At 43.2% G+C, this 25926-nt stretch overlaps 1 protein-coding gene across 7 annotated transcripts in view; it reads right to left on the bottom strand.

The window, feature by feature from the left end:
• LOC127043254 (WD repeat-containing protein 64-like) overlaps window positions 1–25926 on the bottom strand; it is a 100700-nt gene that overhangs the window by 44992 nt on the left and 29782 nt on the right. For all 7 annotated transcript variants that reach the window (XR_007772186.1, XM_050937170.1, XM_050937168.1 and 4 more), the window contains 14 exons: window positions 22953–22998; window positions 19754–19800; window positions 17256–17373; window positions 15500–15569; window positions 13571–13814; window positions 12822–12927; window positions 8468–8619; window positions 7800–7902; window positions 5713–5819; window positions 5547–5626; window positions 5400–5454; window positions 3963–4008; window positions 2974–3033; window positions 1893–2055 (listed from right to left, as the gene is read on the bottom strand). Coding sequence is in view for 6 of the 7 variants with exons in the window: in XM_050937170.1 (XP_050793127.1) it covers window positions 1893–2055; window positions 2974–3033; window positions 3963–4008; window positions 5400–5454; window positions 5547–5626; window positions 5713–5819; window positions 7800–7902; window positions 8468–8619; window positions 12822–12927; window positions 13571–13814; window positions 15500–15569; window positions 17256–17373; window positions 19754–19800; window positions 22953–22998 (1397 nt within the window). In the remaining variant the exon portion in view is untranslated. The remainder of the gene's footprint in view (window positions 1–1892; window positions 2056–2973; window positions 3034–3962; window positions 4009–5399; window positions 5455–5546; window positions 5627–5712; window positions 5820–7799; window positions 7903–8467; window positions 8620–12821; window positions 12928–13570; window positions 13815–15499; window positions 15570–17255; window positions 17374–19753; window positions 19801–22952; window positions 22999–25926) is intronic.

Here is a 25926-nt window from a genome sequence, read left to right on the forward strand (position 1 = left end):
TTACTATGGAAAATTTTTCAAAATATTTTCTATTTCCAGGAATGCTCAGAATTTTAGTACACAATAAGAAAACGTCTGTAAGTGTATAACAGCACATTTGCATTTCTTCAGAGTGAAGGCATTTGGAAATGTGCCTCATCAGTGCTGTATTAATATATGTGTACCTTAGGAAGATAATGTATAGTATTGCAGAGCATGTAACATGCTAAGGCAGGACACCAGTGATGTGTATGGTACAAGAACCTAGATAAGAGCCATGACAGAAAATGGTTCTGTACAATTCTTATGTACCCAGGACTGAACCTGATGAGGAAGGTGGGTCATTTCCACAGGCCAGGCCAACCACTGGAATATCAATTTGGGGCCAAATTCTGACCCTGTTACCATGGGACTAAAGGATACATGTGCCCCAGACTCCAGCATAGGGGATCTTAGTGCCAGCCTGACCGATCCCAAGGACAATCAAGATGGGGCAGAAAGTGATGTGGAGCTGCTTCTCAGCACCAGTTCCATAGTCAGGTCCCACGGAACTGCTGAAAGGATGTCTGACTCTGACCGGTAATAGCCTGCTAGGGGCCAGCAGGCCACTCAGGACCACTGGAATGAAAGGCATGGTAACCATACCTCCCAATGCACCTCTTACACTGAGGAAGACCAGATATAAGTTATGCCAGCAGTTCTCAAACTGTGAGTTGGGACCCCTAAGTGGGTTGCAACCCTGTTTTAATGGGGTCTCAAGGGCTGGCTTAGACTTGCTGGGGTTCAGGGCTAAAGTCCAAGCCCAAGTCCCACCACTCAGGGCCAAAACCAAAGCCTAAGGGCTTCATCCCTGGGTGCCCAGGTTCAAGTTACAGGCCTCCTGCCTAGGTCTGAAACCCTTGGGCTTCGGCCTCAAGTGGTGGAGCAGTGGGGCTTGGGCTTTAGCTTTGGCTTTACCCCCCCTCCACCGGGGGCAGCGGGGCTTGGGTGGGCTCAGGCTTCAGTACCCCCTCCTGGGGCCATATAGTAACTTTGGTTGTCAGAAGGGAATCACAGTGAAGTGAAGTTTGTGAACTTCTGAGTTACACCAGTCAGGAATTCCACCAAGCCCAGGGAATCTCCAGATGCCCTATTAGAGCAGCTTTCCATCCCCTTTACTGCTCTGCAGCGCTGAGGAGACAGAGCATGGTCTGAGGAACCAGAAGAAGGAACTTGTAAATACCTTTATACTCTTAAGCATGTAACCAAAGGACAATTGTTCATTCAGTTATAATGCTTAAAGAAAGAGATGACCTTGCAGCTAAGGCACTAGATGGACTCTGAAGATCTGGGTTCAATTCTCTGATCTGCCACAAACTCCCTGCCTGACCTTGGGCAAGACATTTAGTTGCTCTGTGCCTCAGTTTCCCCAGCTACAAAATGAGCATAATAAGCCTTCCTTTGGGTTGTCTATTTAGAACATAAGCTATTCAAGGCAGGGCCTGTTTCTCACACACAGCACAATGTCTCAATTGGAGCCTTTAGGCAGGCACTACTGTAATACAAATAATTATTCATGTATATGTGTATATATACCCCCCAAACACACCAAGAAAACAAATATAATCAACTTCATCCTTTGTCCTTGATATTTACTACAAACTATTTGATTTGCTCATTACATTAGAGATAACAGCTTTAACTAAGCCAATGGTATGGCACTGCTCCCTTGCCCTACATTGCAATAATTTTATATGCTGTACAATTACCATGCTGTCTTCCTGTTCTTCTGAATTTATTAAGTGTCCTCCTAATAGTATAGTTTGCAGAAACATGGAAGGTCCACATCTCTCCAAAAAAGATTTTGAATGAAGGGTTAAGCTGGAAAGTGCTTAGGAATTATGTTCCCTGTAGTTTCCCTAGTCAGTACTTACCTTCTGTGCCAGCACAGTGAGCGGGAAAAGATGTGTGAAGTTTGCGGTATATGTGTCCTGAGATCATATTCCAAATGATAATTTCACCATCATAACTGGAGGTGGCAAGAAGAGTAGGTGGACACTGAGCAATACACAGAATATCCTCCTTGTGGCCACAGCTCTAAATGAAAAAAGAGGACATAAAAGAAACACTGCTGTTCCTTTCCCTTTGTTCAGCGAGAGAAAGGGACCCAGGCACCTAGGCACAGACTCCCTGCTCCTGCTGCTCACACACAAGAACCTATGTCATCTTTCCAGCCTAATCTCCTACATAGTATCAGGTGAGAAATTTAAAACAACTGAGATTCGTGTCTTTTGGACCATACATCTCATTTGCAGATGCTTCTCCTCATCCCATCCCATCAGGGTCTACAACTCACACAGCTTTAATTATTACCACCTTCTCTCTCTCTGCTGGTGACTCACAGATCTCCCCCCATCCTCAGTTCAGACTGTGTCTGTCTCTCCGACATCTTCTGCTGGATGTCTCACTGAAGCGTCAAGATACTCAACCAGTCAAAAAACGAACTCGTCGTCTTTCCTCCAGGATCACATTCCTCTCTCTCTCTCTCCCTCTGCATTATATGTCCACAGCCCCACTATCCTCATAGTCTCACAGCCGTGACGTCAGTTTTTGACTCCTCTTTCCTCTTCACGCTGAAGTAGCCATCTAATTCTGCTGGTTTTCATTCCAAAACTTCTGCAAAATCAGCTATTCTTCTCCATTCCCAACAAAAAAAGCTCCTGTTCAGACCTCGATCATTTCATGCCTCAACTACTACATCTCCTTTTCCTCCTCCTTTCCAACCTGTATGATGCTTACCTTGTTCCTCTCTAATCTGCTCAAAACTCAGGTGTGAAAGTTATCTATCTAGAATTATATGTTGGTAAGAATTCAAATAACTGCTCATTACTAAAGTCTAACTGTCTGTGTTCAATCCTATGTTCAATTATTTATCCAGCTTTGTGTCAAATAATATCTGACTTATTTTTTTTAAAATAACTTTATTTGTAATACAGAATCAAGACGGATTCTTACTATATCATCCTGCCAATAGGGCTGAGGTTTCTGAAAGTGATGAAGGTTGTCTGCAGAGTCCTGTTCCAAAAACATAGATAAAAGAGAAATTGGTGTATTTTCAGCATTTCCTCAGTCAACAGGGATTTGTTCTTCTACTAGGTATGTACGTACAGCTCAAATGAAGTTTAACTCACATGTGCAAAAGACAAATGGCTTTAAAACGCAAGTAATTCCCACTGACACAAAAGTGAACAGACAAGGCCCTTCATATTGCTAGAAACAATAGGTAACAAATCAAAAGGTGCATGTTTCCAATATCTATTTAAATATTATAATAAAAATGCATTGCATATTAATAGCAGTATATGTAACAGTACTGCTTGCTAAAGGCTCTTTGATTTGGCCATATGTTTGATGATGGGCAACCGGATGGCTCACTGATGACTGTCAAATGTAATTTTGCATTTACTTGCTCCTGCAGGTTGCCTAAGTTACTGAATTCAGAAAATAGACAAAATGTCCAGGCCATGATCCTGCAAAGATTTACATGTGAGCACAACTTCATGTTCTGAGTGGCCACGTGGAATTCAATGGTATTACTCTCAGGGTGAAATCCTGACCCCAGTGAAGTCAGTCAGTGTTTTGCCACTGAAGTCAATGGGACTAGGACTTCACCCTCAGTGCAATAAGTTACTCATGTTATGTCTCTGCAGGATCATGTCCTTGAAATTTTGTTTGTTTACTGGGCACAGAACCTTAGGCAACCTACAGAGAGAGAGATTAAGTTTTATGTGTCCTACCTTTAAGTGGAGGGGGTTGAGTGTTGGACAACATTTTTAGTCTTAGCCCAAAACAGAAACGGTTAATACATCAGTGACTATAAACAGATATTTCCCCCTTTTCACTTCTAATGAGAAGCAATAAACACAAAATTTAAGGGTTCATTTTAAAATAATAATAAATTTATATTTATACCAAGTCATTTTAGATATATATTTTTCACTTACAAAATACATGCTTATTCTTCTATCCCATCCAACAGCTATGATATACCTACAAGAAGATTTAATAAAGTGTTCAGTGTTCTTCTGTTTGATTTTATATACTAGTAATTTTTTTAAAAGAGAGATGGTTTTTAAATAGTACTGTTTTAAACATCAAGGAAATGGGAAAGTTACACACAGCTTGCCAAAATTAATGAAATAATCCACTGAGAACTGCCTTCATGGAATGATAGCACCTATTAGGACAATATTGTGTTTTTCATTATGTTTCTACAGTGGCTAACACAACTGAGGTCCTGGCTTCCACATGCTATTGTAACACAAATGATAACAACATGGGAGCACTGTGTACTGAGTAGCAGAGCAACAGCATCTGTCTCAGAGAACTAGGGGTCTGTAAGCCAGCAAGCAGCTTCATTAGCCAAGGAAGGTAAAATAAAGCCAAAACTTCAGTTTGGGTCATACCCTTTTCTTCTGGGCTGGCTTTACCATCACTAGAGGATTCAAAACAAGAGCAAAGTATCTCAGAACACTTGGTCCCAACCACTAGAGGTCTCTGAAGCTTTCAGCAAGCAGGGAAGAGACAGGACACAACCTCCTCCTTGAGTTGCCTTTCCTGGCTATCCTCGATGGGCCTCCTGCCAGATTCCCATGAAGTGACTTCCCTCAGGGTCTTAGGTAAACCCTCATATTCTCCAGACTGAGCCAGGGGCATTCCATTATGTAATCCCCAGCATACAGTCACATGCTGCTTAGTCAGCTGACCCCTTTCCTCATGGGCTCTTTCTGGTGACAACAACCCCTGTGCCATGCCCCATCAACAGATGTGCTGGCTGCCTCCGCACTTACAGGCCAGTGCTCTATTAAAGGCTCTATAGGCGCTCATCAAAGAATGTAACCTGCTTTGTACAAGTCTGTTTATTTGCACTGTGTTTAAATTTTCAGAGGTTGTAGTTCTTTTTGTGGCACTGGTGTGACCAATGCTCCAGTAATGTCACAAAGACTCATAGACTCTAGGTCAGAAGGGACCATTATGATCATCTAGTCTGACCTCCTGCACAACACAGGCCACAGAATCTCACCCACCCACTCCTGTAACAAACCCCTAACCTATGTCTGAGTTATTGAAGTCCTCAAATTGTGGTTTAAAGACCTCATGGTGCAGAGAATCCTCCAGCAAGTGACCCGTGCCCCACACTGCAGAGGAAGGCGAAAAACCTCCAGGGCCTCTGCCAATCTGCCCTGGAGGAAAATTCCTTCCCGACCCCAAATATGGCGATCAGCTAAACCCTGAGCATGTGAGCAAGACTCACCAGCCAGCATCCAGGGAAGGAATCACTTTCTACAGAAAACAGGTAGCACTTGCAGTATAAATTCCCACAAAATATATCACCCCCTAGCCCTAGGACAAGGTTCACACCAAGCTGTGAAAGATCTGACCTGCTTCTGTTCACCTCCACGTAGGTGCAGTCACAGACTTCAGCACATTTGTCTTCTGTAGGGAAAAATAAACCAAACATTTATTCTTTTCAATACTTTAAATCATATTTTTCTAGTCTTTCAAATATTTTCCAACATGCTGTTTACCCCTTTTCAAAGTATTCAAACAATGTCCATTGTTGTAATTCCATATTTTCAAGCATCCATCTCTTCCTCCTGTAATTAACCTAAAATGGGATTAAAATTCAATATATTTCCCACATATGCCAACAATTTTATATATATCTTCAAATAAACATAAAAAGAAACATACCTTCTTCCACTGACATCAAAGGTCAAACAGGTTATTGCAGCATCTCCATGAGCATCACTAAACTCAAATAAATGCTTTCCTGTTTCAAAATCCCACACTTTAACCACCTTTTAAAAGACAAGCAAACAAATAGTGACTGAAGGAGTATCTGAAAAGAAGCAGGATTTTTCCATTTTGCTCCTCTGCACAGCCTTTCTCAACTGCCTTTTTTTTTAGCTGAATGGTGCAGCTGCAGGCAGCAGGAGAGCCTGTTATTTGATCTCCTTTACTGAGTTCTTCAATGTCTCAAAATGAGCCCTGGAGGGTGCCTAGATACCAACGTGATGGCTGTCAAGTATCTACTTATCTTGGATTGGCACAGATGCAAGAAGAAACATACATAGCACTGGTCAACGTGACTGCTTGTATTACCATCACTAATCAGTATCCAGATTTACATAGGACAAAATTAAGATGACCTAAATCACGTTGATCTACAGCAACAGCAGTAATTACATCACTTTTGCATGTCCACGCTATGCTCCTTGTGTTAGCAGTGCATATCCTCACCAGGAGCACTTGCACTGATTAACTGTCTGTGTGGGGCGCTATAGGATGGCTTCAGGAAGGCAGCAACAGTCAATGTAAGCTACACTGACACTGTGTTGACCTAACTGTATCGACCTAAGCACTACGTTTCTCGTGGAGGTGGAGTATTAAGTCGGTGTAGTGGGTGAGTTACATTGGCGGGAGCTACATCTTAGTGTAGATGCTTACAGAGTTGGGTTGATGAAATCTGTCGTTGATGTAAGTGTAGACCAGGGCTCAGTGTTTGAGAGAGAAAAAAGAAACACTGACTCTAGAAAGACACATATTGGGCTGGAGTGGAATCTAAGACCCCAGTCTATACTATAAACTTATATCGCTATAACTACATCACTCAAAGGTGTGAAAAATCCACACCCTAGAGCAACACAGTTATACTGACCTAACCCTTGGTGTAGCTACTGCCTCTCAGGGAGATGGATTAACTACACCAATGGGAGAATCTCTCTTGTTGGCATAGTAACATCTTCACTAAAGGGCTACAGTGGTGCAGCTGCAGCACTGTATGTAAAGACAAGCCCCTAAGTTACATATGCCTCTTCTCAAAAACATGTGAAGTTCTTCCGAAGATGTCACTGTAGATGACATAACTTGATTTATTGCCTTTAAAATATTTTACAGATTGGCAGTTAGCTACACTGGTAATGGGTAGACCTGCTCAAAACTTGGGCTTTCTGGTTCACGAGAAATTGCAACATTTTCAAACTTGATTTAATTCCAAATGTCCATGAATCCAGAATTTTTGACATCCAATGAACCAGAAATCCTGGAGAAAAAAACAACCTGATTCTGACACATTACATTTCCAAAACAAAATATGCTCTCCAGGCTAGCAGTTAACTGCAATTGACATTGTGGTCAGCATCACTGCTGCTGTGAGTTTCACCACTGCTAACAGCAAAAGTGAGATTGACAAGAATACCAATTGCAGGCAGCAGCTGCCCAGACTTTGAGGTCTGTGGCTCCAGGGTAACCCTGGCATGTGTCCCAGGACCCCAGGGCTTCCAGACTCCTGGTTCAGCTGGTTCCCCCACTTCTGTCCCAGGGCCTCTCGGGTCCCAGCTTTGCGCAGTGAGCCTAGAAGCCCTGTGAGCCCCCAGGATTTCTAAGCATCACGTTGTGCAGCTTGGAACCTAGATTCTGAGTCCTGACTAGAGTGAGGTCTCCCAGGACTTCCAGATTCCTGACTCTACGGCAGAGAGTCTGGAAGCCCTGGCAGGGCAGAGCGGCTCTGAAGCTATGGATCCTGGAAGCCTGGCGTTTCTGGCCCTGGCCTGTCCAGGCAGGTTGATTCACTGAAAGTTTGTCAAACCTGACTTGCTTTCATGAAATATTTTGGGTTTGAAGAACCAGCATTTTCTGACGAAGCTGTTTCACCGGAAAATCTCTGACCAGCTCTAGTAATGAGTGTGTTAAAAATACACAGATTACAATAGATTAGACAGACACATTGAGTCATGTCAGCAACTACATTGCCTTTATGTGGTATAGTTTTCACTTACAGATCCCGCTGAGCAGCTCACCACGTGCCTGAACTCTTTGTTGTATTTGCAGCACAGAACTGGCTCCTTATGAGATACGATCAAGTGGGGTTCTGGAGGAGGCCTATCTCATGGGAAAACAAACCAAAGCAATGCACCATATATCAACCGGACTGTACAAGAGTTGGGAAAAGTACAACGGCATTAAGTATTTCTATGCTATTTCCTCAGTACATCTTCCAAAAGGGGGAAAGTGATGCTGTGACTTTAATTTAAAGATACTGATAGTGGTGGGAAGAAAGAGAGAGGCCTTTAGTCTCCACACCCATCCCATTGTTAGTCTGCCTGTATCTACTAGACCAAACTCTAGGGAATCTTTGCAAATAATTCCCACCTGTGCTGCTGCCATAGAATCATAGAATATCAGGGTTGGAAGGGACCTCCGGAGGTCATCTAGTCCAACCCCCTGCTCAAAGCAGGACCAATCCCCAGCAACTGTTGTAGTGGGAACCCGAGGAGGGGACAGAGATCTATACTACTCTGTTCCCACAGTGAGCAAACTTCTCCAATTATATTTCAGATGCTCTAGGTTTCCCACACATGCAAACCTCCCGTCCCATCTGTTGAACTTTTGAATAACAGCTGAAGAGGCTCACAAACCCTCAAACTCAAATGGGCTTGCCATGTACCTTAATCTTAGATGAAGAAGTGCAAGTGTATCTGCAGCAACACAAAGTGATCTGGTGCCTGGGGTGTAGTGGCAAGCAGTGAGCTCTCCCTTGATTCCACTGGTTTTGGAACAGGCTGTAAATAAACAGGTCTGGTCCACAATATCCCAGATCTGTAGGAAAAGATGTCACACAAACAGAACAAAAATCAATAGGGTTGTACTCTACTGTCTGACACATGTCCTCATGCAATTCTAAAACTACACTGCTATACTTCCCTTCCCACGCAGGTCAGGTAGTTGTGCATGGCACATGCACTGGAAGGTTAGACCCTGACCAACAGTATCCCCAACACAATGCTGCTATACCAGGGTCTCTGAGCATTTTAGAATCAGAGAAGGGAAGTAAGCAACAGGTTACTTACCCTAAAAATGCTGTGTTACTTTTCCACAGAAGGGAACAGCTACAAGAGAGATTATCCTTGGGGTAGGTCTCTCCCTCTCTCCTGTTGGAACTGTTCCTCTTTGTATAAGTACATCCATCCATACTTACTCACTCACAGGGCCAAAGAGATTGACTCTATAGACCAGAGACTAGGGTACTCACCTGAGATGTGGGAGATTCAAATTCAAATCTCTGCTCCAGTGAATAATTAATTAGCTATACAAAGTGGAACTGCTTCAACAGGGGAGATTGAGAGAGACCAATGCCAGGATACCCAATAGCCTGGGGGTTATGTTACTCCCTTGGAATACATAAAACCCAGGTGCAAGTCCATAATCTGAATCAGGCAGAGTAGGGACATGAACCCAGGTCATCTACTGCCTAGGTGAGTGCCCAAACCACAAGCCTATTAGGTATTATATACAACACACACATGCTAGTCTGAGAATCCTATTGGGCTTAGGCACAAACAAGGGCTCTAAGCAGCTAGTTAGCTGTGGTGCAGCATCAGGACTCAGGCACCTTTTTGTGCATACTCACTGGTAGAAACTTAGGCACCTACAGGGTTAGGCAGCAGCTGAGTGGTGGTTGTGAGAATATCAGTAGCACCTAAGTGTTGGATTAGGCATCTCAGTAGCTTTATATATCTACTCCTGAGAGTCTTTCCACTGACTCTAGCCCAGGGGTGGGCAAACTTTTTGGTCCAAGGGCCACATGTGGGTGGGGAAATTGCATGCAGGGCTGGGGCAGGGGGTTGGAGTGTGGGAGGGAGTGCGGGGTGTGAGAGGGGGTGCAGTGTGCAGGAAGGGGCTCAGGGCAGGGTGTTGGAGTGCAGGAGGGGTACGGCAGGGGGCTCAAGGCATGGAGTTGAGGTGTGGCATGCAGAAGGGGTTTGGACTCCAGCCTGGCACTGCTTAACTGGAATGGCTTTGGGATGGCAGCGGAGTGCCCCTGTGGCCCCTGGGGTCCACGCGTTGCCCTTGCCTGTGGGTACTTCCCCTGAAGCTCCCATTGGCTGTGATTCCCCATTCCCAGGCGAGGGCAGTGCACGGAGCCCTCTGCCCCCCAACCCACACACACCAGGGGCCACTGGGATGTGGTGCCATCCACTTCTGGGAGCAGCGCGGGGCACATGGGCCGACAATCCCACTGCCCATAGTTTGCCCACCCCCGCTTTAGCCCTTACTTGGTGAAAGTGCTCTGAGATGAAAGGTGCTATATAAATGTACGCTACTGTTTGTGATTTTCCATCATACCATGGATGCCTAATTCATCCTTAGTCTACACCCAGTGAAGTCGGTGGAAATATACCAGAGATGAATTTAGCCCTATATCTAAATTAATCTTCGGTGTATGTCCACTGACTTCAATGGATAGACACTAAGGATGAATTTGGCACTTATGGTATAATGGAAAATGATGAACAATAATTTACATTTATAAAACAAGTCAACCTTTGTGTTGTGTTTTTACAAATTCCAAATAAAATTTTAAATTAAGAGCAATTAATAAGTTAATCAAAGAGAAAAGGTGCTCACAATGGATGTATACATACTTGGTTCAAACTAAATACAAACTTGGAGAAAAACAGCGGAATCTTCTGGAAACACAGAAGACCCACAAAAACCCCACAAAATGTCTGATTATAAAGTGCGGAGTACCGTTCTAAAGACATGCTTCTGGAAATTAAATAGGTAATTAAAAATAATACTATAATAGTGCTCGCTAATATAGCAGTCAGAAACCTAAACTTAATACTGAAGTCATACATTGGAAAACGTGCAAAGGCTAATATTATTACTATAGGCAGGATTGGTAGCGCTGCCTATTATTAAGGTTGCTCAACACTTTCCATTATAAGACCCTGTTTTCTTTTTTATTTGCTTATTTTAGCAAATTTTAACTACTTGAGCTGAAGTTTTCCATTCTGAGTGTCTACATTAACCTAAATACTTTTGGAAAATTTCAGCCAAAATAGTTCAGCAGTTTCTGAGAACAAGGGTAAGAAAAAATGTGCTTTATTCATGTTAAAAAAAAAATCTATCAAACTTGTCTTTGGAAAGCTCTAGCTCCTCCTTACTTAGGAGGAAGTATGCTTTAGTTTTAGCAAGGGGCCTGGGCTTTTGTGTCAGGGATGTGCTTTTTGCCATCCCCATGAAAGTCTGCCAAATTTGGTTAAGTTATAAGCCTTCTTTTAAAAAAAAAATCACAGTTTGCACATGCTAAGTAGAGATTAATTTTAGCAGCTAGTCTCCCTGAAGATTCCATCCACCCTGGGCATGCGCCAGCCCAGGGCTAAGCAAGACTTTCCCTGCAATTGCAGCTCTTGGCTGCTGTGGGCCATGCTGGGTCTGAGCACCTACACTAAGAGCAGGGAGACTATGCCACCCTGCTGGGCCCAGGTAGTGTGGAGAAGGAAGCTGCCTGATTCAGATACAGAGGGGACAAAAGATTAACTTACTGGGGTTTGGGAGGAGTAGAATGTGACATGGAGCTGGGGACTATAGAAACTGGAACTGGAGAGATCCAGGAGTGGGGGGATTGGCTTGTCACAGAGACTGGGGATGAAATGTTGCTGGGCCGGGAGAGGGGAGGGAGATGGTGACAGGTAGTGCAGAGGAGTGAGACTAGGACTTGCTAGGCAAGGAGACTTGTGAGGTGGGATGAGACATCTAGCCGTGGAGACTGGGACTGGCTGTGCTAGGAGGATGGGACTTGGAAAGGGATGAGAAACCTGGGGTGTGGAAGAGAAAGGACTGGGATAAGTTGAAGGAGATGGGGAAGAAGGGGTCACACTTCAGGGGAATGCACAGAAGAGTCTGTATCACTAGAGCACACTCCCCGTCAAAGCCTCAATGGAGCCCAAGATCCCTGAGTGGCTCACACTCTGGCTCAGTGTCTCATTCTGCTGTAGTGCTTGTCTACACAGACAATGACAACCTACTACTGCTACCGGTTGTCCTGTTAGCTCAAATGGTAGAGGTCTGTGTGGTGGATCAGGTTCCACCTCTACTGATGATCCAGGCAAATGTCAGTATGATTTCATGTGATAGAGTTTCAGGTTTTTTTCAGTTACCTTTTTGAAAAACTAAGAAATTACACATAAAAATCCACATTAAAAGATTGCAAAGTCAAGCACTCAAAAGTTAGGAAAATGCCAGAATTACTGAGGTCACACGTTGAACAAGAAGAAAGCAGAATATTTGATAGCTTCTCATTAAGTGAGCACTATTCATTCTGGGCACTGAATGAGGCAAAAGAATTGTGGAAAAAATAGTATGTGTATTTAAAATAGTCTGCCCGTGCAGAAGAGTCCTAATTAAGGTTGCATGAGGAAACCTTAATTCTAGCATTTCCAACCTTAATAATATTATTTTAATGTAGGGTGGTTGTTTTTGTTGTTTTTTTGTGTGTAATACACACACATGTAATACATACACAATGCATGTAATATATGCCTGGTTAGGAGGTTTCAGCAAATGAAGAAACAGAAATACATATCCTAGAGAAATTACAATAGAAGCAAGATCCCTAAATTAAAAAAGAAAACACAAAGTCACTTTCTAAAGTAGAACAACACTTTAAAAAGTTCAGAGTACTAGATACCTGTTAAAAGTTTTATCATGATTTATGAAACATTTAGCACAAATGCATTTAGTACAACTGAAAACCTAAGAAACTATTGACTCATAGGAGTACTTGCTGGAGTTGCTCTCTACGTTGATCTATTCAAGGGCCAGATCCAACTCCAGTTTCGGTTGGAGTCTTTTCTATTGACTTCATTCAGAATTAGATCAGGCCCTACATTTCTATGCTGTACTATTATGTACGTGTTCGTGTTTATTAGACTGAATATATTTATATTTATTTCCACGAATACAAAATAGAGAACTGGGGTAGGATATCGGACACTTGCTGTACATAGTGAGACCTTAATGGTGTTGTCCGTGGACACGGAAAATACTTTCGCATCTTCTGCAGATATGGAGAGGTAACAGACTGGTGCTGTGTGGCTTCTGAGCATACCTGTTGGCTGGCTGAAATTTAATAAGAACAGGTCAATATTAAGCAGTTTCAAATTGATTTTCTTATAAAACAAAGTAAAAATAAATGGGCTGAAATCTGCGACTACTCGTATGTCTGGTGGGAACTGTATTTTGTGTTTTCTCACCAAAAAAAGCCCACATAAACAGAGTGGTCTTCCAATATCAGGCACTTGGAGTGATGTAAATGAAACAATAGCATCTGCTTGCAGAGTTCAGCTTTTAATGAGATGTTAATGCTGCCAAATGGATTCCTAGGCCTCAGTTATACAATGAGCTCTATGTGGACAGAGATCATCGTAGGACTGAGGTCTTAGACACAAGCAAAACCTCAAACCGATATTAGATAAAAAATGGAGGATAGTCCAGGAATGTTTATATTTATATAAAATATTTAAACTTATGGGAATTATTTTCCTGCATGCATGTGCGTGTATTGATATTATCAACAGTGCAGCAGAGCCATTCTCTAAACTCATGTATATTTCCAGGACATTTGTGATTGTCTCCTCAATGACTTAGCTGATCCCTATTAACGAGGCAATACACTAGATAGTAAGAATTACTTATCATTAATATATGATTACAAAGCCCTTCGTAACAGATTATTTCAATGAGTACTGTAACTGTCTCTTACCCAGACATGTAAGGGTTCCACATCCGGATGATTCGATCCATTCCACCTGTCACTATGAGGTTGCTCTTTTTACAGAATGCAAATGTTTTTACTCCTTTGTAGACTTGAAACACAGTCTGATCTCCCTCGGCTCTCTTTGGAGGGATTCTAGGTATCACCTGTGCTTTTCTTGCTTTTGAATCTTTCCCACGGTCCTTTATTTTTTTCATCTGCTGCTCAACATTAGTAGCACCAAAAATACACCCTAAAAAGAATATACTCACCTAAACAGCTGATAAATTTGAAAATGTCCTAGACATCTTGATTCCGACCACCTCCCGCAGATTAGGTACTAATAACTTTCAGCATCAGGAAATGTCTCCCAATAGTCATGGTGGTATAATACAGTATCACTCAATTCACTTTAAATAAAATAACATTCTGCTTTCTGCATTGACATATTACCACATCTCTGTCATGTTTAAGAATCATAGATGGTAAATCATTTGTGTGCATACGTTTGCTTATTTTAACCTATAATTAACTCTCATTTCTTTTTCCTAGTTAAACTTTTATATAGTTTATTACAGGATTGGCTACAGGCATTGTCCTTGGTGTAAGATCTAGGTACCAATTGATCTGGGGTAAGTGACTGGTTTCTTGGGACTGGAAGCAACCAGAATATTTTGTGATTTTTGGTATAATTTATCACTAAGTCTAGCTTGTCTGGGTGGTACGATAGACTGGAGAGTCTAAGGGGACTGTCTGTGACTCCATGGTAAGACAGTTACAGTGATCCAGGAGTTCATATTTGTTACTGTGTGGTGAAATCTAATTATAGAACATACCACCAGTTTGGGGTGTCTGCCCTGCTTTTGACAGTCTGCCCTGAGGTAGCCACTCATGGCCGTCAGCCACTCCAGACAGCATGACAGCCTGCACAGAAAGGGTACAAATTATCTACTGAGCAACGTTCTTGAATGAATACTGATAAAAATATCAGAAGGACTAGAAAATATTTCAGAGAAATAGGAGATGGGTTGTAAACCTGGCCCAAGCAACTGGCTTTTATAAAGTAGATTACAGAGGTTTTTATCACTACAATAGTGTGTATAAAACACCATGCAAAAGCTACTCTCATGGTATTTCCACCTGGAACAGGAATGAAATTGTTGGCATTCTCAGGAGAAAGCCTATTCTTGTAAGGTTTCCACTTAAAGCCACATAATTGTGATGGAAACAAGAGAACTGGGTAGTTTGGACAAACATACTGGGCTTGATGCAGGCCCTTGTCAGGGGACATAGCAGCAAAATCTGCTTGTGACTCTCCTTCTGCCAGAAGGCCCATGGCCCACTGGTTCAGCTCCCAAACTGTGTGGGGCCGGTCAGGGATTGGGGCCAAGCCAGCAGGGACATGCACTGATTGGTGCATCTCCTGCACAGCCCCAGATGGCATTTAAAAATTGCCCCCCCTTCTGACCCAACTGGCCCTGAGGGCACAATATAGAATCATAGAATATCAGGGTTGGAAGGGACCTCAGGAGGTCATCTAGTCCAATCCCCTGCTCAAAGCAGGACCAATCCCCAGACAGATTTTTACCCCAAATGGCCCCCTCATGGATTGAATTCACTACTCTGGGTTTAGCAAGCCACTGGTCAAACCACTGAGCTACCCCTTCCCCTGTGGAAGGTCATTCTAGCCTCCTAATGATAGGATACTTAGCAGAACTAAATCAGAGGACTGAAAAACTCTGAGGCTCTCCCATCACCAGTTACAATCTTACATATAGTGGCACTACTAGAAATAAAGCCAACCAGGTGACAGCAACGTGACCAGCACTATACTACAGGTAAGACTGCAGCAGACATGGAGAGGGAACTGTGTGTAAATCAGAGAAACATTAAGTTGAAAGAAATTCCTAGAGGCCTTAATAGGAGTAAAATGGTTACCTATTACTAAAGCTGTAGGTTCATGGTTGGAGGTAGAAATCACTGCTTTAATGGAATCATAGTAGTGCAGCTAAAAGGAACAGAACAAGAGATTACTATTTAATATAAATGATACACAATACTGATTAGAAGAGAATATAGTGTGCTGGGATTATTTCATTTGTTTCTGTTCTTAGAATGTTTTTGTTTCTGAAGGCAGGATGAATAAATAAGAACATTTAAAGTTGTTTGCCTAAGGGTGGGTTGAGTGAGTGCATTACAATGGCTCTTATTCCAGCACGTTTCTGCTGTTTTCTCACGTAAAAAGGATAGAATGTGCATATATCACTCCTTTGTGTATCCAAAAGCATAACATGCAGATTCTAAATTCCATTTCAGGATTCTCTGTGCAAGTCAGAGGCATCCCTACATCTTCCCAGATGGACCAGAACATGGAAAACAATTTGCTACTTCATCTGAGCTAGAGTCAGCCTGGTGGGGACCCCACTGCTTCCAGAAACCAGCAGCAGCAATTAGAAAAGTAAAAAAATACTCAGCGCCCATCATGTACACTGGTATGTAACCTCCAGACTGGTTATCGGCCTTCAAAAACATAAAACATGACCCATAAATCTGCACTTTAGAACAAGTCTTGACCCTTCCTTCAAGGTCAAGGAGAGTTCTCAAGCATCCAGCCCAGTGTGGTGCTGCTGCACGTGGGTTCAGGATTTGGGACCCTAATGTCTGAGCCACACTGATCCAATGACGAGCATGCTGGGGCTGGGGGAAGAGGAAGCCATTACTCTAGATATGAAAGGAGTGTAAACTGTGCAGAGGTTACTCCAGTTCTGAGGCTGCAATAGAGACCCAGTTGCTTGGTCTGTGCAATGGGGCTAAAATTTGGATCTAAAATTCTTTCTAGATATGAGGGCATAGCTTTAGAAAAGCTTATGGTGCTATAATAAATACATTTTATCTCTAGTGCCCTGCTCAGATACAAAATGTGTATCCACATCCAATCCACAATCCGCAAAGATGGTCCATGGATAGAAAGCAGATATCCACAGATTTGCAGGGCTCTATTTATCGCATCAGATCATCTAGTGAGTCAATGTATAAATATGCCACTAGCCCATCTCCACTGGAACTACCTTTATCGTTCCAAAACTCAGAATAGCTTCAGAGAGCTACCAAATACTTCCTTCTTATCCCCCAAAATGACATTGTTGAAAGGTCCAGGATGGGCAACGTTTGGTCCAGGGGCAGTGACAACTTCAAAGTTTGTACACTTTGCAGTCAGGGCTATAAAAGATCGAGAGCATTTCTTTAGTTCCATGCCCGTTCTCCTTTAGCTTCTGACTTTGGATCCTGGGGCTGCAGTAATCTCAAACTCAGATCTCTCCTTATTCAGGCCCCAATCGGCAAGGAACTTACACACATGCCTAACTTTAAAAGCTTGCACTACAGAAGTCAAACTGAAAACTAAACAGTTGTTGAATTTGGGCTTCACAATTTTCAATCTGAATTTCATGCCTTATTCTCTATTGTCAAGCCCTCATTCTTTCTTAAATCAAGTTTGACAGTTTGTGCCATTTCCCGGTTCTTCCTATCATACTGCTGACAGTGCTATTCTAAATGACAAGTAAGAGAGTTTTTTCTGTAGACTGACTAGATACTGTGGCTGAAACCTTATTTATCTATTCCCATGGTGATTTCTTTTATAGAAAACTTTCAATTTTATTTCTTTTGGGGTCAGGAAGGATTTTGGTTCTTTTACCTGTGTAACCCAGTCCCCATGCACTTTCCAACGAATGTAAGTCACATTTGGAGAAAGAACAGCATTCTCAATGCCAATACTAGGCAGGTTTTCAGCCACTGGCAGTTTCTTCCACGTTCTGAAAAATCAAGGTACAAAGAAGAGAAGAGAAACGGCAACCATCATCCTTAAGTGCTAGGAAGAAAATATTTCCTCACCCTTCTTGGTCGTGCACCGCTCCTAAAATCTGGACTATTTCTGGCATTAAGCTTCCAAACTGAGGTTGTTATTTCAAAAGACTGTAGCTATTTATCTTGCCTTTTGGGATACTGAAAAGTTGCCCCAGCAATTTCTGATTGCAGGCTACTACAGCAGACACCCTGCTGAGGAGAGAAGAGTAGTTGTTGGAGAAGCTAGCAAGGGAGCTGCCTGGGTCTATATTAGCAAGGATCCAGGGAGGACTGACGGATGGGGGAGGGCAGACCACTTGCTGGGAGTCACTAGTGGGCAGGGGTCATACTGGGGGAGGAAAAAAGACTGTCTACTTTTCCAAGCTCTGCCCATGTGAGTTGCCAAAATGAAACAGTGCTTAGAGTAGATCTTGTGGCTTTCTGAGCTCCTCAGTATGACTTGAATATGCCCATGGGCTCTACTGGGCTCCTGGGTCCTGGCTCCCTTATGACTCTGGACAAAAAATAATTAGTAGCATCGCCTAATGCCACCCACTTATGGCAGCAAAATGAGACATTACCCACAGTAAATTGTCAGTCTGTGGCACTTCCTCTCCTCCACGAGGAATTAAATAGTTCATCATCATCACTGGGTATTTGAGTTAAATACTGCATGATTTGGAAGACTGGCAGGACGACACTCAGAGCCTGATCCTGATCCTTCCCCGGGGCCAGAGCCAGGCAGGGGCACCCTCCCCTAGCACTGGGGAACCTACTCAACAGGGGGCGCAGGAACCTCCGACTGGGGGGAAAGTGAGCTACCAGAGACAGGGCTTAATAGGGCGGAGACCAGGGCTTTGTCCCAAGGTGGGGAACCCGAGGCACAGCCAACAAGAGCTGTGCTCCAGCCCAGTCAGCGAGAGGGGACAGGTTCCACTCTCCACCTCAGCAGCTGATTTTCAGACGGAGCTGCAGAAGGATCTATCCTTGAGAACTAGACAGCAAGAAAGGGGTCAGAACACTGTACTGCTGCATATTGGCTCAATCTGAGCCCTGCTGGTGGGGTCCATTCTTTCCTTCCCTTCCCTATCCTGGAGAATACAGCAGCTTTTTCCCCTCAGCCATGAGGATATGTACAGCTCCTTTTCTGTCAGGGAGAACAGTGTGGGAATGCTCTCTTCTGTAGTGTCCACCACCCATTTTTTCCTGGACAAAGTGGCCTCAAGCTCATTCTCCCACTCTTCGGTGTCTCCCTAGCATCACCCTTGTCTACATATACTTCCTTGGGGTTTTTTAAATGTAGCAAACACAAGCCGTCCCTTACTGGCTGTCCCAACATGTTTGCTTATGGAAACAACAGGCCAAGTTACAAGTGAAGTTAAACTGCTAACTCTCTACGCTGGGATTTTAATGCCAACAATTGTTGAGACATGTTTCAAATGTCATAGTGGCTAGGAGCAACACTGGTAAAACAGTTCATAAAAAGTTGCTCAAACCATAAGGGTTTGGATTCCTGATCATTGGTATCGGAGGTTTAGGATTTCAAGCCAGCTGAGTGGAGGTGGAAATTGTTTCACAGTCCAACCCTTCAACCCTTTGAAAAATGACTAGTAGTCAGGGTCCTTACAGGTGTCCCTTGGTAAATAAATGAACTTTGTTGTCCACTGAAGGAAGGACAAGAAGGAATGGGCTTAATCTGCAGAAAGGGAGATTTATGGTAGATATTAAGGAAAGCTTTCTAACTGTAAGGGTAGTTAAGCTCTGGAATAGGCTTCCAAGGGAGGTTGTGGAATCCCCATGACTGGAATTTTTTAAGAATAGGTTGGACAAACATCTGTCAGGGATTATCTAGGTTTACTTGGTCCTACCTCAGCACAGGGGGATGAACTCAAAGACCTGTGGAAGTCTCTTCCAGCCCTACACTTCTATGATTCTACTAGGATATGGGCAAATGATTTGGCCACAGACACAGAACTGGGGTTTCTTGGAAAAACAATGAAAAAAGCAACAAGTGCCACCTATTAGGTTAATCATGTAGGTGTCTAAATATTTTTGAATCTGCTGTATTTCTCTTCATTTTCTCTGCATCCAAGTTAGTATCCTCTGACACTTGGAAGCCTGCTGCACTAGTGTCATGTCCAAGGATCCCAACTTGATACCTCTGCAGACACAAGAGCCAGAATGCTTTGGGGATGTCAGTTAAAAGCACAGATCAGTGTAACAGAAGAAAATGAGCACAGTTAACCTCCGTGATAACACTTATAAAGATTTTTAGTGTTCAGTTAAATAGACGAAGCAACAGCATTTTTGTCAGTTTTTTAAATTACATTTAAAATGTAAAGTACTTACCGTAGGAGTTCCCCCACAGAAGACAAAAGCAAGATATTCACACATCCCTGAAAATTGGAAAAAAAAAAGTTATAGAAATTTAAAGTATATGGCTAAATTCTGTAGTTCTTATTCAGTCTCTGAAGTAAGTGGGAGGAGATTTACCAGAATGAGGATTCCTGGACTATATTTAGCAGATGGATAATTAATGTTGTATAGACAAGGTGGGTGAGGTAACGTCTTTTATTGGACCACCTTTTGTTTGAGAGATACAAGCTTTCAAGATCCCTGGGTCCTATCACAACATGTGGTATGCCCCATCCCATGCACGAAATGCCCCAATAGCAACTATGTGGGCATAGGAGCCAACTTTCCAATGTGCAGGGGGGTGCTCAATGATAAAAGACAAAAACACCATATCACTTGTGGGTGAACATTTTTCACAAAGCGATCACTCTATATCTGACCTATCAATCCTCATCCTCAAAAGACACCTGCACAACACTTTCAAAAGACTAGCCTAGGAGCTTAAATTCATAACTTTGCTTGGCACAAAAAAATCATGGCGCAAACAGAGATGCTGGATTTATGGTTTATTACAACAATCTACTAACAACTCACCCCCACTCTGTTCCCTCCCCCTTTCTTTCCTCCCTATGACTGGAGAGGTGTTAACATGCCACTTCATCTTGAATGGTCCCTTAAAAGATGTGTTCACTACTTAAGCTAAACAATCCATTCCACTTTGTCTTTAGCTGTGACACTCTGAGGGCAAGTCCACATTTAAAATTCTGCCATGCTTTAATGAAGACGCTATACGCCAACGGGAGAGAGCTCTCCCATCACTGTAGTTAATCCACCTCCCCAAGAGGCGGTAGCTAAATTGACAGGAGAAGATCTCCCGCCGACATAGCACTGTTTACATGGAGGGATCAGGTTGGCATAACAATGTCGCTCAGGGGTGTGGATTTTTCACACCCTGAGTGACGTAGTTATACTGATATAGATCTGTAGTATAGACCAGACCTGAATTAGTTTCACAGACCTGAAGAAGAGCTCTATATAAGCTTTAAATCTTGTCTTTCTCACCAACAGAACTTGGTCCAATAAAACGATAATACCTCACCCACCTTGTCTCTCTATTACCCTGCAATAGAATGTAAAAATGTATTATACTCTTCAGCCACAAGGGGGTGTTATGTGTAACATACTTTATTTAAAAAAAAAAACAAGAGTACTTGTGGCACCTTAGAGACTAACAAATTTATTTCAGCATGAGTTTTCGTGAGCTACAGCTCACTTCTTCGGATGCATAGAATGGAACACACAAACAGGAGATATTCATACATACAGAGAACATGAAAAGGTGGAAGTACATACCAACAGGAAGAGTCTAAACAATTGAGATGAGCTATCATCAGCAGGAGAAAAAAAACTTTTGAAGTGATAATTAAGATGACCCATAGAAGGTGTGAGGAGAACTTGACATAGGGAAATAGATTCAATTAATGTAATGACCTAACCATTCCCAGTCTCTGTTTAGGCCTGAGTTAATTGTATCTAATTTGTGTATTAATTTGAGTTCAGCAGTCTCTCTTTGGAGTCTGTTTTTGAAGTTTTTTTGTTGCAAAATTGCCTCACTGAGTGGTTAGGGAGGTTGAAGTGTTCTCCCACTGGTTTTTGAATGTTATGAATGTTATAAATTTGTTAGTCTCTAAGGTGCCACAAGTTCTCCTGTTCTTTTTGCGAATACAGACTAACACGGCTGCTACTCTGATACTTTATCTCAGCTGGTCACAGCTAGAGCCAGTGAGTACTTTAAAGGATCTTACAGTGAACACATCTGGTATATCTCTCTGGGAAGAAAGCTCTGTAGCCAGTCCATATCTGGTACAGAAGCCTGACCTACAAGTGGCAGTCCTGCAACCTACTGTATTAAACGTGTATCTGACACACACCATCCATTGGATAATCAAGGAGACTGGCCAGGAGATACTGCTAGGACAGCTCCTTGACTACCCAAAGGTCTAAGGGATGCCCCCTTAGCAGGGCCGGCTCTAGCCATTTCGCCGCCCCAAGCACGGCAGCACGCCACGGGGGGCGCTTTGCCGCTCGCTGGTCCCGCGGCTCCGGTGGACCTCCCGCAGGCATGCCAGTGGGAGGTCCACCGGAGCCGTCTGCCGCCCTCCTGGCAACCGGCAGAGCACCCCCCGTGGGATGCCGCCCCAAGCACACGCTTGGCGCGCTGGGGCCTGCAGCTGGCCCTGCCCCTGAGCTCATGGCTTATATCTAAGCCCCTTCATTTTCAGTTTAAACCGATTTTTACCGAAAAAATCCCAGGTTTTACAAAAAGGTTTTGTTTTTTTTTTCCGATTTTCACTCTACTTTTGTATCATTTATATATATACGTAAACTTGTTTTATTAGGAAAATACAATACATTGCATGAGATATATGTATTATGATAATACATTAATCTGTACGTATATGCAAAGCTGCCTGTTGATGTATGTATTAATCTAGAAGATAAAACAATAAAGGAAACAGGCACACATGAAAGCTCTGAAATGCATGTGAATCTGAACAAACTGATGAATCTGAAACCCATCATGTACACATTTCAATGTTAGCAGATAACAGTTTAAACATCTGACACATTAAAATGGGAAGAAAATGAAAATCTGTATCAGAATATGTTTCAGAACACAAGGATGTATTCAAAAGTTTTAAAAAAACAAAAACAGGAGAAAAGGATGAAGTTGAGTGTATGCATGGTGTGGCCCAATTATTAAATGTAAATATTTACAGGCTAATGTGTCTAAGTCTACAACAGTAAACTGTTTATTCAAATGAAAAGTTTTATTTGGGGAGTAGAGATGTATTGTTTTCTTAAACTCAGAGGTGGCATTGTGTTTTAAGTTCTGTTTTAGTTCTGCAGCAAACCAGATTGAATTCCATTCATCAAAGCATTAATTGATATTGCTATTGAATACTGTTTCCCTCTATCCTTCCGTCCACCAAAATAAACCACAATATTTACCCAGAAAAATTATTAATAGTTTTCCACCAATTTTCACCTGTTTTTGTTGTTGTAATAATAAACATCAATAATACCCTGGAAAAATAAAATAAAATAAAAACTGAAAATAAAGGGCTTTACTTATATCAAGCACTGTTGTTCTATTGTTGTTGTTTTAAAAACAAAAACAAAAACAATCTACCTGGTCATCACCATACAGAATCATGCACTCGTCGGGATCGGGGCAACTAAAAAAACATGGAAAAAAGGATAAGTGCAAGATAGTCAAAACACTTCAGTTTAAAAGAAATAGAAGTAGTATTGAGTCCAACATACGTTAGACAAAACAAATGCCATGTTCACAGGCAGTGGCGGATTAGCCATTGGGCCAATGGGGCCCGTGCCCAGGTGCCCCAGCCAATTGGGGGGCCCTGGAAAAGTGGGCACCCCAATCTGCTCCGCCCTCCTGGCACTCCTCCCCCTTCCTTGCTCTGGCCCAGGGCCCCACTAACCCCTAATCCGCCTTGTTCACAGGTGTGGCATTCTGTGGAGACTAAACTCAGGCATGGTATAAGGATAAATGTTCTACTTAATTCAATGGCAAGTATTTACACTGGGGATGAATTTGGTCCCCAGCAGTGTTGTGGATGGTACAAGTAAATGTTAATGGAAAGAGAGGGCTGCTTTATCTTACATATTGCTGATAACAGGTTGGAATATGACGATATTCATGCAGCCTACCCTGTTAAGTGTGAAACCACAATTAACATCATCAAACCGGCAAGCAATACACGTGCAACAGAGATTCCTGATAACCCAGTGGCCTAGAAATCACATAAAGCTCTGGGATGAAGACCCATGGTCAATAATTCTGCTCCTCAGGCATAATGGAACTTTCTATCACAAAGATGAAGCTCATCTGTGCCGGAGACAAGAACTTATTAGAGGCTGATCCAACACTGCACAATGAATTTCCATAGGAACTGAGGGCCATCATAAACCTCACTGCTTTCTGCTCCAAGTGAAAAGTACGCATTTTTGGCTTCTTTTCTCTGCCATGAACACAGAGAGAGAACAAACCAGACATGCCGTGTGCTGCTCCCGCCCTCTGCCTTGGAGCTGCTCCCGGAAGCCTCCTGCTTGCTGTGAAGGGTGGTGGGGAAGAGGGGTGCTAATGTCAGGGTGTCTTCTTCCCTCTGCTCCTGCTCCCTCTCCCCGCTCCTGTACCTCATCTCCACAGAGCAGAGGGGGGACACGACAGGGCTCAGGACAGAGGGAGCTTGCTGGCAGCAGCTGCTGTCTCAGCTTGCTGATCTACATGTGACTCCAAGCACCATCTTGCTGCTGTGATTTTCCACAGTAAGAACAAAGAGAGGTCCTTCCAGGGGCAGAGAATATAAAAGGCCCTGAAACTTCTTCAATCTTGTCTTTAATCCTGCTTCTGACCTCTGGAGGGACTTTGCTACAAACTGAAGCTCTGAACAAAGGACTGAATGACCCACTCCAGCTGTGGATGTATTGCAGAGACCTGATTTGAACCTGCAGTTTATTCTATCACTGCTACAAGCCTGAACCAAGAACTTTCCCATTACTGTATGTATTTGATTCCATTTAACCAATCCTTGCTCTCATCTGTATCTTTTTCCTTTTATGAATAAACCTTTAGATTTCAGATTCTAAAGGATTGGCAACAGCATGATTTGTGAGTGAGATCTGCCTTGTATATTGACCTGGGTCTGAGACTTGGTCCTTTGGGATCAAGAGAACCTTTTTTCTTTTATTAGGGTATTGGTTTTCATAACCAGTCATCCCCAGAATGAGTGGTGGGTGGTGATACTGGAAAACTGGAGAGTCTAAAGGAATTGCTTGTGTGACTTGTGGTCAGCCAGTAGGGTGAGACCAAAGTCTCTCTGTCTGACTAGTTTGGTTTGCCTTAGAATGGAAAAACCCCAACCTTGGGCTGTAACTGCCCTGCTCTAAGCAATTTGTCCTGAATTGATACTCTCAGAAGTGTCCCACCAAGGGCAGCATCATTACAGAGAGCAACATAAATGATTAAAGGTCTAGAAAACATGATCTATGAGTAAGGCTGTGAGTCTGTCATGGAGGTAAAGTTAAAACACTCATCTGTCACGTGTTCATGTACACAGACTTTCCCAAACTTTCATGTGACTTTCTGTGATCTCTGTGACTTCTGCAGCCACTGATGCTGGGTCAGGGGCCGCCCAAGTCAGGGTGTGTGGGAGGGGGCTATAGGCCTGGGGTTGGGGAGTGCTTACCTCGGGGTGCGGGGCTCCCCAGTTTCCACAGCCCTGCAGCTCCTAGGTGGCGAAGGGGCCGGGGGACTCCACGCCTCATACCCACAGGCCCCACCCCAACAGCTCCCATTGGCTGCGGTTCCTGGCCAATGGGAGCTGCAGAAGCTGGTGCTTGTGGCAGAAGCAGCGCACCAAGCCCTCTGACCCCTCCACTGCCTAGGAGCTGCAGGGACACGGAGCTGGGTAGGGAGCCCCCGCCAACCCACTCCCACCCCCAGCAACAGCAGGGTCTCCTAGGCCACCTCCCCCAACACCCATGGCGTCCCCGGACTGCCCTCCCCACCCCCAGAGCACCCGCAGTCCCCCGCCCAAGTTTTAGTCATGGGTATTTAAGTCATTGACAGGCTCTTAAATCACTACAGTACTTTTAAAATCCTACCTCAAGTAATTTGCCCAAGGTTGCGTAGGAAGTCTGTGTACATGAACACGTGACAGATGAGTGTTTTGGTAACATTTTGAAACAAAGAGAAACAAAATGCCTTTTTATAGAAAATAAAATGAGGATTTCCAGTTGCTTAATGATCTCCAGTACTCGACAACTACTACAGAACTTCATGAGGAAGCACTGTGGTCATTTCCTCCACACTACTCAATTTCTACCACAATGTCCAGTCAGAGTAATCTCCTACCTCCCACCCTCATTGGATATTTATCCATGCACAATATTTTGGTGATAGCTTCTCAACATGCACATTACAAAGTCTCACATTCACTCCCTATTACAGCCCTGATGTACCACTGTACTTTAGCACTTGCCTAAATTTAAGCATATGAGTGTCCCAGTATCTTGCTGAATAAGAGCCAAAATGTACAAATTAAAGTAAAAAACTAAAACCCTGATAATTGTCTATAGGGATA

This window comes from Gopherus flavomarginatus, chromosome 1, assembly GCF_025201925.1.
Source record: "Gopherus flavomarginatus isolate rGopFla2 chromosome 1, rGopFla2.mat.asm, whole genome shotgun sequence".
NCBI classification, from domain to species: Eukaryota; Metazoa; Chordata; order Testudines; family Testudinidae; genus Gopherus; species Gopherus flavomarginatus.